The sequence below is a fragment of the Marmota marmota genome, unplaced genomic scaffold, assembly GCF_001458135.2.
Source record: "Marmota marmota marmota unplaced genomic scaffold, marMar, whole genome shotgun sequence".
In the NCBI taxonomy this organism is placed as follows: domain Eukaryota; kingdom Metazoa; phylum Chordata; class Mammalia; order Rodentia; family Sciuridae; genus Marmota; species Marmota marmota.
The window spans coordinates 8758159-8770311 of NW_026000205.1; the positions used below are offsets into that span (position 1 = coordinate 8758159).

The 12153-nt window shown below is 54.8% G+C and overlaps 2 protein-coding genes and 1 long non-coding RNA gene across 4 annotated transcripts in view; 2 read left to right on the forward strand and 1 right to left on the reverse strand.

Moving 5' to 3' along the window:
* Positions 1-4280, forward strand: Ccer2 (coiled-coil glutamate rich protein 2). 2 transcript variants are annotated; one of them, XM_015496880.2, is made up of 7 exons: positions 1-84; positions 180-1562; positions 1857-1943; positions 2137-2177; positions 2321-2408; positions 2639-3159; positions 3946-4280. In XM_015496880.2, exons 3-7 carry the CDS (start codon positions 1895-1897, stop codon positions 4033-4035), a joined length of 789 nt encoding a protein of 262 aa, XP_015352366.1. In that variant the 5' UTR covers positions 1-84; positions 180-1562; positions 1857-1894; the 3' UTR covers positions 4036-4280. The 2 variants fall into 2 exon arrangements, with proteins under 2 accessions (XP_015352366.1, XP_048646887.1); XM_048790930.1 differs by having other exon boundaries at positions 180-1349; positions 1429-1943.
* A 65-nt stretch (positions 4281-4345) lies between these two features.
* On the reverse strand, positions 4346-11748 carry Nfkbib (NFKB inhibitor beta). Its single transcript, XM_015496878.2, has 6 exons — positions 11493-11748; positions 7091-7196; positions 6675-7011; positions 5574-5662; positions 5209-5475; positions 4346-4502 (listed from the first exon to the last, which is right to left on the reverse strand). Exons 1-6 carry the CDS (start codon positions 11669-11671, stop codon positions 4401-4403), a joined length of 1080 nt encoding a protein of 359 aa, XP_015352364.1. The 5' UTR covers positions 11672-11748; the 3' UTR covers positions 4346-4400.
* A 189-nt stretch (positions 11749-11937) lies between these two features.
* Positions 11938-12153, forward strand: part of LOC107151485 — a 1957-nt gene continuing 1741 nt past the window's right edge. The window contains exon 1 of the long non-coding RNA XR_007343088.1: positions 11938-12133. This is a non-coding gene — a long non-coding RNA (uncharacterized LOC107151485). The remainder of the gene's footprint in view (positions 12134-12153) is intronic.

Genomic DNA, 12153 nt, shown 5'->3' on the forward strand with positions numbered 1-12153 from the left:
TGAGCCGTCTCTCCCCAGGTGAACGCCACGGCCTGCGCGGTGCCGCGCCTCCTCATCGCCCTCCTGGAGAGCAACCAGCAGAAGGTGTGGGTCCAGCCCGAGTGCCAGGGAGGGGGCCGGGCACCAGGGAGGGGGGCCGGCTGGGCAGGGCAGTGTCCTGAGGCCTCCTCTGTCCCCAGGATGGCTCTGTCCTCGTGCCCCCTGCGCTCCAGCCCTACCTCGGCACCGATCGGATCACGGCCCCCACCCACGTGCCTCTCCAGTACATTGGTCCCAACCAACCCCGGAAGCCCAGAGACCCTGGCCAGGCGGCCTCCAGCTGAGAACGTCGCACACCAGCGGTTGTCACTGCTGCCTGGGCTGCAGAGGCCCGGCCCAGGGACCTGTTTTCCTGAACCCTCCTGACGGCTGAGTCACTCACACCCCGGCTCCAGGCTTGACCCTCCCCTGCCCGCCCTCTCTGAGTCCCTGGGTGACCTGTTGCTCCTGGGGCCCGCAGCAGGAGGCAGGATGGCTGGGACGGGAGGAGGACGGACAGACTTCTGTCCTCCATCTCCTTTCCTCCCTCGTGCTGGGCAGAAGGTCCTCAATAAATGGTCAGAACAGGGACCTCTGTGCGGCTGTGAGCAGGGGCAGAGCCTGGGCCACCCGGGAGGCGCTGGGCAACGGCAGGGGGTCCCAGCCGACATGGGGGGGGGGCTGTGGCTGTGAGGACTGGGCTGGCAGCATCCAGCAACCCCAGACCACAGGCAGGTGCCCCGGGCCCCCCAGGAGCTTCGAGGAGGCCGAGCTCGTCCCTGCCTCCCAGGGCAGGCCTCTGCTGGCCACTGGAACTCACCTCGCTTCACCCCTGTCCCCTGCTCCAGCAATGACCCTGAGGTTTCCTCAGCAGTTTTTCCCACGTCCCTGTCGAGCTCATCAGTGACCTTGGCAGTCCACCTTCAGAATCTTGCCACAGCCTGTCATGCCCTCTCCTCCCTGCCCTCTGCCAGTCCTGCTGACCAGTGTCTCCTCCTTGGATCATCACAGAAGCCGGCTGTCTCCTTGACTCCCTGTGAACCCCCAAGTCAGGGCCTGCCCCTCCCTCCCCAGAGCCCCCACGGCTCCATCAGAGTAAAGGACGAAGTTGTCATGGCCCCACGACTGTTCTGTCATTCACTGCAGTGTTCTCTCCTTCCCTACGTAACCTGTGTGTATGTCCTCGTCACCCCCTCGGGACTGGGGTGTTGGCCAGATTGTTCACTGCTGTGGCCCCAGGGCCCAGGAGGGGAGCTGGCCTGTAGAAGGTGCTCAATAAAACTGAGTGGACTGGTGTGCAGACCCTGCAGTCCCCCGCGCTGGGCACTGCCGTACGTGCCATACACACTATTTCACCCTCACCAGCAAGCTGTGGAGTGGGTTGTCACCAACCTTGTTTTATAAACACAGAAATGCCAGAAGTTAAGCCATTGTCCCTGGGCTGTCTGTCTGGCAAGTGGCAGGACTGGGACCCAGGCCAGAGCCCAACTGTGGCCTCTTGAGCCAGTGAGGTTCCTTCCCAGATGAGGAGGATGGTTGCCGAGGTGGGTCTGTGAGTGGCTGTCCCTGGACTCAACCCAGGGCCTCCTCCCGCTGGGGCCCGTAGAAGCAGCCCCTGTGTCCTGTGTCCCGAAGAAGAGCACACAGCGCTCGAGGCCTGGAAGCTGGGGGTGGGGGTGTGCAAGGCAGGTCCCCATGAATAATTGAGGGTCTGGGGTAGGCGGGCTGCTCCACAGCTGTCCCTGTGCCGCAGGCTGGGAGGGGCGGAGCAGGGTCACTCCCCTCCCTGCGGGGAGCTGCGCTGGTTATAAGGCTCTGGCACCTGGCGCTACAACCAGGGGCCGGGGACACGCGCCCAGCCCAGCCTGCCTCCGCCATGCTCCTGCTGACACTGCCCCCGCTGCTGGCACTGCTGCTGGGCCCTGGTGAGCACCAGCATCCCAGGGGTCAGGGGATGGGTGGCCTTGGCGCTGGCCCAGGGAGTGGGGCCTGGGGTGGTGACCCCAGCGGTTCTGACTGGACTGCGGGTGGGGACAGTGCACCTGGCAGGCGGGCTAGGGAGGGTGAGGTGGCCGGGAAGCTGGTCAGTACCCAGGACAGCATCACCCTTCTTCACAGCCACGGCTGCTCCCCTGGCACCAAGGCCCTCCAAGGAGGAGGTGAGACGTGTGGACCCCCCATCCTTCTGGGTTCCCCCCGTCCCAGCCTTCTCCACGTCCCCACTGCCCCCGTCCCTCCAGTCACTCTCCTCTCCGCCTCCGCTGCCCTCCACCTGCCCCCTGACACCTTGCCCCATCCCCAGCTGACCCGCTGTCTGGCAGAGGTGGTCACAGAGGTGCTGACCCTGGGCCAGGTCCAGAGAGGACCCTGCACAGCTCTTCTCCACAGAGGTAAGGAGGCCCGGGTCCCCCGGAGCCCGCTTCACCCCACCAGGGCTCTGCCTGGGTCCTCCCGTCCAGGGCTCCCATCTGGCCGAGCCTGGCCTGGTCACCCTGCAGGCTTCCTGCAGAGGGACGGGCTGGGCCAGAGAGTCCCGCAGCTGGCCCCTCTCCCCGTCCTGGACAGTCCCCCTGTGGGTTTCCCGGTGTGCGGCACAGAGAGCACCGTCTCTTTCTGCCAGAGATGTGTGACACAGAGCCCTACGGCTGCCTGTCACCTGAGGAGAAAGCCTTGCTGGGTGGGGACTTCAAGAAGCGGGAGGCTGGAAAGACACGGAGCAGCCAGGAGGTGAGGGAGGAGGAAGAGGAGGAGGCGGCCGAGAGGAGCCACAGGTCCGAGGTCCAGGAGCAGCTGCACAGCCGGCTCCGGCAGGAGGAGAAGGAGGAGAAGGAGGAGAAGGAGGAGAAGGAGGCGGAGAAGGAGGAGAGCGGCCCCCTGGAGACCTTCGAGGACCTGTGGAAGCACCATCTGGAGGGCGGAGGGGGCCCCCAGAGGCAGGTGACAGAGAAGGCCAGTGACAAGGAGACGGCCCAGTTCAAGGCAGAGGAGAAAGGGCTGAAGATGCTGGGTGGGCACCGCAGCCTATGGCAGGGGGCCGAGGCGGGCAGAGGAGAGGGGCACAGGGACCTGCCGCACCACCATCACCAGCAGCAGCCGCCGCCAAGCCCTGGGGCCAAGCAGGAAGAGGCTTCAGAGAGGGAGGTGAGTGCTGAAGGGGGGGTCTCCAAGACAGGTCACCAAACAAGCTGCTAGTGCTGGGCCACATGGCAAGACCCACCACATGGCAAGACCCACCGCCAGACGTGGTGGCCCTGCCTGTCATCTCAGCCGCTCGGGAGGCTGAGGCAGGAGGATCCGGGTTCAAAGCCAGCCTTAACCATGGCGAGGCGCTAAGCACCTCAGTGAGCTCCTGTCCCTAAATAAAATACAAAACAGGGCTGGGAAGTGGCTCGGTGGCTGAGGGCCCCGAGTTCAATCCCTGGCACCAAACAAAACACAACAAATGAGTGACCAGGACGACACCCAAGCAAGGCCTCCGTTGGGCCACAGTGGCTCCCCTGAGACCACAGTTACCAGAAGGGCCACCATTATTCCCCTGAGGCACTTCAGTTAACCATCACTGCCAGTCCACAATGCGCAAGCCGGCCACATGAAAGCCGCTGCATATCTGGGCTAGAGGGGGACACCATTGCCGCGTCACCATGCTTAGTGGTAGTAACCAAAATGGCCATCATATCCCAAATGGGTCACCCAAATCAGGTGCCTTTGCCAGTCCTGTGGCTGCTCCTGTTGGCTGTGACAGTCCACATGGACCTCCCTACTGGTCACGTTGGCCAACCTCTCTTCTGGGGTTGTGTCACCAAGATGGGATGTGGCAACAACTGGGATGACCACAGTGGCCTGTCATCGTGAGCAGAGACAGGGCCTCCATTTACAGGTGACCACTGAGGTGGCCTGCCTGTGACTCCCAGTGTCTGGTCCCACCAGGAACACGACCTGGAGCGGCTGGAGCACGTGTGGGAGGAGCTGCAGAAGGCCGCTGCCATGCTGGGGGAGGGGGTCAGGAGGGAGGGCTGACCCTGGCTCATGCCCCCCCAGCACACCCAATGGCTTAGGACTGTTGGCCCCAAGCCCCCATCTCACCTGGCACTCCACTCCAGCCCCCACCATGATGGGGGGGCAGGGTGTGCTCTGAACCAATCCTGAGGGGACAAGTCCAAGCTGGGCGGGGTCTGGGCCGTCTCAGCTCAGGAACCCCCCCCCCCCCCCCCCGCCAGCTGGCCCACTGCCACCTCCAAGTGAATAAAGCACAGAGAAAACCACCTCGCCTGGCGTGTGGCACTGCACCCTGACGGCCGGCCGGGAGTGACAGGACAGCAGTCTGGTCGCTGGTTGTCAGAATTGAGGTTTTATTAAATCAGAAATTATATTAACACAAAAAATCAGACGGGGTAGGGGTCGGCAGGAAGAGGTTTGGACGCTGGGGTGGGAGGTGGCCGGTTTTGGCCCCGGCCACTGTGGACCACGATGTCGTCGTATTCATCCTGGGGGTAGAGGGGGTGGCAGAGGGGCTCAGGCAGCTGCCACCTTGCCCACTGCCCAAGTCACAGTACCCTAAGAACTGGGTCTTGGCTGGAAGCCGGGTTCCCTTGCTCCTGGCTCTCAAAGCACTACTTAGGTCATGGCTCCCAGGTGCGTGTCTCCCGCCACTGCCACTGGCGCTCTGGCCCAGCAGCTGCTCAGCACTGAGGCCTCCCCACGCCCCCTGCCTTCACACACTCCTTCAACCCCCGATTCCCGCTGTCTCTCGCTCGAGGCCGTGTCTGCTGCCGTGTTCCCCAACCCAAGGCCTCGCTCCTCACTGCGACTGAGGTCTTCCCCCCTCTGCCAGTGTTCCCAGCGCTGCCCAAGGTCACCTGCCCACAGCCAAGCTCTCCAACTCCTGTTCTCCAGACTCACTCCCACGCTGCCATCGACCCCTGTGCATGTCACTATCACTGCCACCCAAACCTCTTCCCAAGTTCGACTTCTGCAGCTGCCTAACTTTCCAACCTCGGCTGCCCACATTCTTCCCGCCGCCCCCTCCATCTGTCCTGCTTGATGCCCGCAGCCCCCGCGCGGCTGCCCGACCGAGTTCCTTGATAGCGTCCCGAGGCTGGTGTATGCCCTGCCTAACTATCTCCTCCCCGCCTCCAGTGCCAGTTTACCCTGACCCCCCAGCTGGGCTGCCCCGTGTCCCTCCTGACTCACGCCCTCATCCCTGCTGTCACTGTCGCTGTCACTACTGCTGCTGCAGGGGCTGGACTTGTCGTCCTCATCCTCAGGCTCGGGGGCTCCATGTGCACGGAGGAGGCGGGCGAGGATGGGGTTGGGTCGGAGGAGGGCACTGCCCAGGGGGGTGCGACCCCCATACATGCGGGCGGCAGGGTCGGCACCTGCCCTCAGGAGGATCTCCAGCACCTCGGTGGCTTGTGCTTCCACTGCCAAGTGCAGCGGGCTCCGGCCACACGTGGGCTCCTGTGGGGTGTGGCAGAGAGGTCAGAGGCCCCAGGAGGAGAAGCCTGGGCCCAACCATCGGATCCTCCCCTGCACACCTGCCCTGAACAGCAGCTCACCAGTTTGTTGACGTCAGCTCCTGCATCCCGGAGTAGCCGAACCATCTCTGAGTCTCTGTGGATGACAGCCACGTGGAGCGGGGTGTGGCCTGGGAACAGAGCAGCTGGTGTGAGACGACGGGTGAGGGGCCCAGCTCCCCAGTGCCGTGAAGCTGGGGGTCCAAGAAGGGTCATGTTTGGGGTCTGGCTCCTGAATTCCTTCCCAGGCACGGCGGGTGGATCCTGAGTGCCAGGCAGGCTAAGCGTGTGGGCAGGTGCCATTCCTGGGCTGTAGGATGTCTGGGGCCTGTGGGTGAAGAGCCTGGGATCCTGAGCTGTGGGCCCCAGATGTTGAGGCCTGGAGACCTGGGTAGCTGAAGGGCCTGGGATCCAGGCTCAGCTGAACAGTGGTTCCTAAGTGACCTGGTCAGCCTGATCCCAGGAAGCTGAGCTTATAGATGGGGGAGCTGAGACACTCAGATGCCAGGAACCTTGGCAGACAAGTTCCTTCCCCATGAGGCCTGGCTGGGGTGGGCTGCCCCAGTAAGCTGCTGCCCATGGCTGGGAACCCAGATGCCATAACTGCACAAAGACTGGGTTTTGAATCCCCAAGTCCTGGCTGGGCTGGGGCCTGAGGCTTGTAGGTAGAAACAGGGATCCTGGATGGATGCACCATGCAGGTGAGAAGCCTGGGTCCAACCACTGGATCCTGGAAGCTCTGGGTGGCAGGTTTGGGTCCCAAGCTACCTGAGACCATTAGATGGAGGTCCTAAGTCCTATATGCCCAATCCTCAATGATCTGGGGCCTGAATGGTTGCAAGGCCAGGGTTCCTGAGGCCTAGGGATGATGATCCAAGGGGCTGGGTCTCAGGCCAGGAAAGCTGAGCCCAAGGCCTGGGACCCTCTCCTGCCTGGGAGCCGGCCTCCTTCCTGCGGGGATGCTCACCCTCAGGGATGCTAACCCTCGGGGATGCTCATTCTCTGGGATGCTTACACTCAGGGGATTCTCACCCTCAGGGGATGCTCACCCCGGGGTGGGGGGTGGGGGATGCTCACACCGTGGAGATGCTTACCCTCAGGGATGCTCACCCTGCGGGGATGCTCACCCTCAGGGATGCTCACCCTCGTAGTTCTCGGCTTCCAACTGCAGCTTCCAGTCCTCTTCACTCTCCTCCTCCTCCTCCTTCTCCAAGTCGGTTTCAGAGCATAAGGCAACAGGGGTGTGGCTGGGGTTCGAGGTGTGGTCGGGGCTTTCTGCGAGGTAGGTGTCTGGGGCTTCTCGGGGGAGCTGCGGGCGGGGCTGGAGCAACGCGCGTGCGCAGCCATGTGCCCGCATGCGGCAGGCCAGATGCAGGGCCGTGTGGCCCGCGCGCTCTGCCACTAGCAACCTGGCGCCGGCTGCATACAACTTCTCTACCGTGGACGCCTCCCCAAGGATGGCTGCCAGGTGCAGGGCTGTCTACAGGGGCACAGAGCAGAAGTTAAGATCACACCGGGAACCCTGGTCCCCGTGCCCTACATGGTCCCCAGTGGCTCACTTGGCCTAGGTCATTCTGCAGGTCCAAGTACTCTGTGCCCGCGGAGAAGCCCAGGAGGAAATCCAAGAAGGGCTCATGCTGATGAATCACCGCCAAGTGCAGTGCCCTGGGGAGAAAGACAGGGGTCAGAGGGCAGAGGTCAAGTGCTCTTGTATTCCTTCACTTAACAAACATGGCGCACTCACTGTATACTAGGCATGGTGACCAGAAATAGCTCTGGAAATAGTTGTCGGATGTCTGGGAGGATCCCAAAGGGATCCCAATCCAAAAGGATTAGAGAAAAGTACCCATCATTTACTCAGGGCCAGCAAAAGGGCCCATTCCTACCAGGCCAAAACCTCATGATTAACAGGACACTGAGGAGACTACTCAGGATGGTCTTGCCTCAAGGTGGGGATAATAAGCCCTAGATGCAGAACTGTTCGGCACCCACCTAACAAATCATAAAAGCAAAACTCAAAGGGATCACACTGCTTCCAGTAACTTAACTGCACCCCAGAACAATACTCGGGAATATTTGCAGGAATACCAAACTAACAGCCCAAAAAGTAAAATTCACAATGTCTAGAATCTAACCAAAAATTATCAGGCATGTGAAGAGACAGGAAAACATAATCCATCACGAGAACCATCAATCAACCCAGAAATGACACAGCTATTAGAATTAGCAAAGAACATTAAAATAACTGTAACTTTATTCCATATGTTCAAAAAATTCACTAGAAATAAAGATAATAATTTAAATTGAATTCCTAGAAATAAAAACTACAGCATCAGAAATAAAAAACACACTGGATGGGATTAACAACAGGTAACAGATAACAACAGCAGAAGAAAAGATTAATGAACTTGAAGACAGGGTGAAAACAATCCAGAATTAAACAGAGAAAAAAACTTAGAGAGACAGAGAGAGAGAGAATAGCATTCATGAGTTATGGGACAACTTCAAGAAGTCTTGTACACATGTAATTTAGGTCCCCAAAAGAAGAGGGAGACAGAAAAAATATTTTAAGAAATTATAGCTGGGACTGGGGATGTGGCTCAAGCGGTAGCACGCTCTCCTGGAGTGCGTGCGACCCGGGTTCAATCCTCAGCACCACATACAAACAAAGATGTTGTGTCCGCCGAAAACTAGAAAATAAATATTGAAAAATTCTCTCTCTCATACTCTCTTAAAAAAAAAAAAAAAGAAATTATAGCTGGAAATTTTCCAAATTTGATAAAAACCACAGGCCCAACAAGCACATGAATCCCAAGGACATAAAGAAAATAAGATTTGTCTTATTTTTTATTTTGCTTATATCATAAGCAAATTATTCAAAACCAGTAATAAAGACAGAAACCTTGGGCTGGGGTTGTGGCTCCATGGTAGAGCGCTTGCCTAGCATGTGTGAGGCACTGGGTTCGATCCTCAGCACTACATATAAATAAAATGAATGAAATAAAGGTCCATCAACAAATAATAAAAATTTAAAAAAAGACAAAACTTTTTCAAACCAGCCAGAGAAAAAAGGCACCATAAGTTCAGAGGCATAAAAATAAAGATGATAGAAGATTTCACATAGGAAATGCACAAGAAGACACAACGGAGACACCCCTTTCAAGTTCAGGAAAACAGACGTCAACCTGGGATTCATTACTCAGCAAAAATATCTTTCAGAAACAAATACAGGTGACAAGGGCTGGGGGTGGAGGGTACTCAGTGATAAAGCACTTGCCTAGCACGTGCAAGACCCTGGGTTTAAACCCAGCAGTGGGAAAAAAAGACAAAGATGTTTTGAGATATATAAAGGCTAAAGGCATTAATCACCAGCACACCCATGCTGCAAGAAAAGTTCAAGGAAATCGCAAGCAAAAGAAAAATTATATCAAGTAGAAATAATTGATCTACAAAGGAATAAAGTAACCCTGAAAATGGTAACTATATGGGTGTGTTTTTTTCCTAATATGTAAATATCTCTTTAAAGATACTTTAAAAATAATATCCATGTATGATGGGGTTTATAGTAAGATGTATGACAAGAATGGCATAAAGACCAAGAGGGGATTTTTTTTGGAGGTGCCAGGGATTGGATCCAGGGCCTCACGAATGTTACACAAGCACCGTGCAACTCAGCTACCTCAGCCATTCTAAGGTTCTTTCCCTCATTCGAGGTAGCACAGGACTGCTTGAAGGGACACTGATAAGATCATACATTATAAACCTTAAAGCAAGAGTCAACAAACTTTTTCTATAAGGAGATAGATAACTATTTTAGGCTTTGGGATCATACAGTCTCTTGGGTTTTTTGTTTGTTTTATTTCTCCTGGTGCTAGGGATTGGAACCAGGACTTCAGATATGCTAGGCAAGTCCCTACCACAGCTACAGCCCGGCCCTCACAAAATCTCTCTTCACTCCACTGCTGTAGTAAAAGCAGCCAGACAACATGTACATGAACGAGCCTCACCATATTCCAATACAACTTTATTTATGGAGCCTAAAATTTGAATTTCTTTTTAAAAAATATTTATTTAGTTAGTTTTATTGATTTTATTTTTTTAAATACACGACAGTGGAATGTTTTACAATTCTTATTGCACATATAGAGTACAATTTTCCATATCTTTGTATACAGAGTATGTTCCCGCCAATTCATGCGTTTATACATGTACTTTGTTTTTTGGGTTTTTTTTTTGCATTACAATTCTTATTACACATATATACCATAATTTTTCAGATCTCTGTTTATATATAAAGTATGTTGACACCCAATTCGAGTCTTCATATATGTACATATATGTCCATCACATTCCACAGCCCTTGCTAATCCCCTGCCCCCTCCCTTTCCCTCCCACCCCTCTTCCCTATCTAGATAAAATTTGAATTTCTTATAATTTTCACTTCTCATGAACTGTTATTATGCTGATTTTTAAAAGCCATTTAAAAATACAAAGGACATTCTTAGCTCACAACCATACAAAAGCAGGTGACTGGCTGGATTTTGTCTGGAGGCCACCGTTTGCCAAGCCCACCTTAAAGCAACCACTAAAATCACAAAACAGTGTGATAGCAAATAAGCCAGCAAAAGACATAAAATGGAATAACAAAAACTCCACTTCCAAAAAGTCAGAAAATGAAGAAAAATAAAGATAAGATACACAGAAACATATAATAGCAAGAAATAAATAACCATATCAATAATTAAATTAAGCATAAATGGTTTAAACAGTCCAGTTAAAAAGCAAAGATTTGAGCCAGGCTGGTGGCGCACCCATGCCTGTAATCCCAGCTATCTGGGGGGTTGAGACAGGGTTGCAAATTTGAGGGTAACCTTGGCAATTTAGCAAGATCCTGTCTCAAAACAAACAAACAAACAAATAAATAAATAAATAAAGGGCTAAGGATATAGCTCAGTAGTAAAGTATCCCTGGGTTCAATTCCCAATTTTAAAAAAAACCTATAAAATTAAACCCAAAGCACTCAGAAGAAAGGAAATATAAAAAGTTAGAACAGGGACCAATAAAATAGAAACTGAAAAGACAATAGGGAAAATTAATGAAACCAAAGGTGGTTCTTTGAGATCCACTGAGTGCCTCATCCGTCAGACACTCCTTGAGTCACTGGGGATGCTACAGTAAACACAACAAAACCCCCAGGTACAGTCCCTTACATAGGACACTTCCACTTCCCAGGCACAGCGCCTTACGTAGGACTCAACCACCCTTCCTTCTGCCTAGAATGTTCTCCTCAGTTTAAAAACTTGACTCATTTTCCTACCTTTTCCCCAAAGCATTTACTGCCTTTCGACTGAATCTTCCTTTCTTTTTCTGTCTCTCTTTCTTCCTGTCTTTCTAGCAATCTAATTGTCCTACTAAAATACATAATCCACAGGACATCCATTTTTGTCTCTTTTCCTCACTACTTATCGCTAGTACCTAAAATAGGTCTGCAGTGGTAGCGTGGAACTTACGTTCTCTGAACTTAAGATTTTGGAGATCATTACTTAGAAGACAGGATCATAGATTTTTGGGGCAAGTATTTTGGAAATCAACGTCTAAAAACAAATCAGGAGCTAAGGATCAAAGATCATATTTGGAGGTTAGAGGGCAGAAGGAACCCAAGCCAGAGTTCTAACTAAGGTCTTGGGACTGGGGTCAGGAAGGTTCAAATCGGGCTTGGGGGTCAGTAGGTAGGATGTGGATGCCAGGAGCTAAGAACAGAGCTCCAGAAAGGAAGGTCAGAAATTATTGGGATAGGATGAAAGTAGGAGAGTAAGTTAGAACTTGGGGATTAGGGTCAGGAAGTCCAGCATCGAAGTCAGACTTAAGAGTAAAAGGTTAGGAAGCCACAGGGATCCGAGACTAATGGGAAACCAGACATCGGATCCCAGGGCTCGGTTTGGCAGTCTAGGGTTCACTCACGTGTCTCCATCTTCAGTGACGTAGCCAAAGACGAGGGGCGCCCACGACAGCCCCGGGCCCAGCTCCGCGCCCAGCCCTGGTCCTCCGGGAGCCGCTGCGTCGGGACCCAGAGAGCCTAGGCCACTATCGCACCATTCATCCGCGTCCGCAGCCTTCCCCAAGCACGCAACCCCGGCCATGGCCCCGGCCACCTCAGGGGCCCCCGCGGCCGCCGGTCTGTCGTTGGGCTCTGCCGGGAGCTCCAGTGCTTCCGCCCTGTGGGGAATTCCCCAACACGCCCCCTCTTTCACCCAATCAGAGCAGGGCAAATCGATCACGCCCTGCCCCCTGACCGTGCTGTGACCAATCAGAGTAGTCAGATGGACTACGCTCTCTAGCCGACCACACATTTTCCGGACGCCCTTTACCAACATGGCTGTCGACTGCCAGGCCCTCTGGGACTCGTAGTCCGGTTCTCGCGCGTTTTCCTTTTTCAAGAGCGGAGCGCGCCACGAGACAGCGCGCATGCTGCCGCGATACCTCTTGGGAATTGTAGTTCTCTGTCGCATCCCTGCCCCTCCTATTTCCGGTGCCGTCACGGGACAGAGCAGTCGGTGACAGCCCCGAGGGCCCCCGCCCCGCGCCCATGGCCGAGCCGGACCGTGAGTCGGGGGCCCCGGTG

Excerpts from the sequence above, each read along its gene's own strand:
- Nfkbib (XM_015496878.2), bottom strand. The coding sequence starts at position 11,671 with ATGGCCGGGGTTGCGTGCTTGGGGAAGGCTGCGGACGCGGATGAATGG. Across the intron at positions 5,476-5,573 it reads GAGCTGACGTCAACAAACTG|GAGCCCACGTGTGGCCGGAG; the intron begins GTGAGCTGCTGT and ends CACACCCCACAG. Across the intron at positions 4,503-5,208 it reads GTGACAGCAGGGATGAGGGC|GATGAATACGACGACATCGT; the intron begins GTGAGTCAGGAG and ends CTCTACCCCCAG.
- Ccer2 (XM_015496880.2), top strand. The coding sequence starts at position 1,895 with ATGCTCCTGCTGACACTGCCCCCGCTGCTGGCACTGCTGCTGGGCCCT. Across the intron at positions 1,944-2,136 it reads GGCACTGCTGCTGGGCCCTG|CCACGGCTGCTCCCCTGGCA; the intron begins GTGAGCACCAGC and ends CCTTCTTCACAG. Across the intron at positions 2,409-2,638 it reads CACAGCTCTTCTCCACAGAG|AGATGTGTGACACAGAGCCC; the intron begins GTAAGGAGGCCC and ends TCTTTCTGCCAG.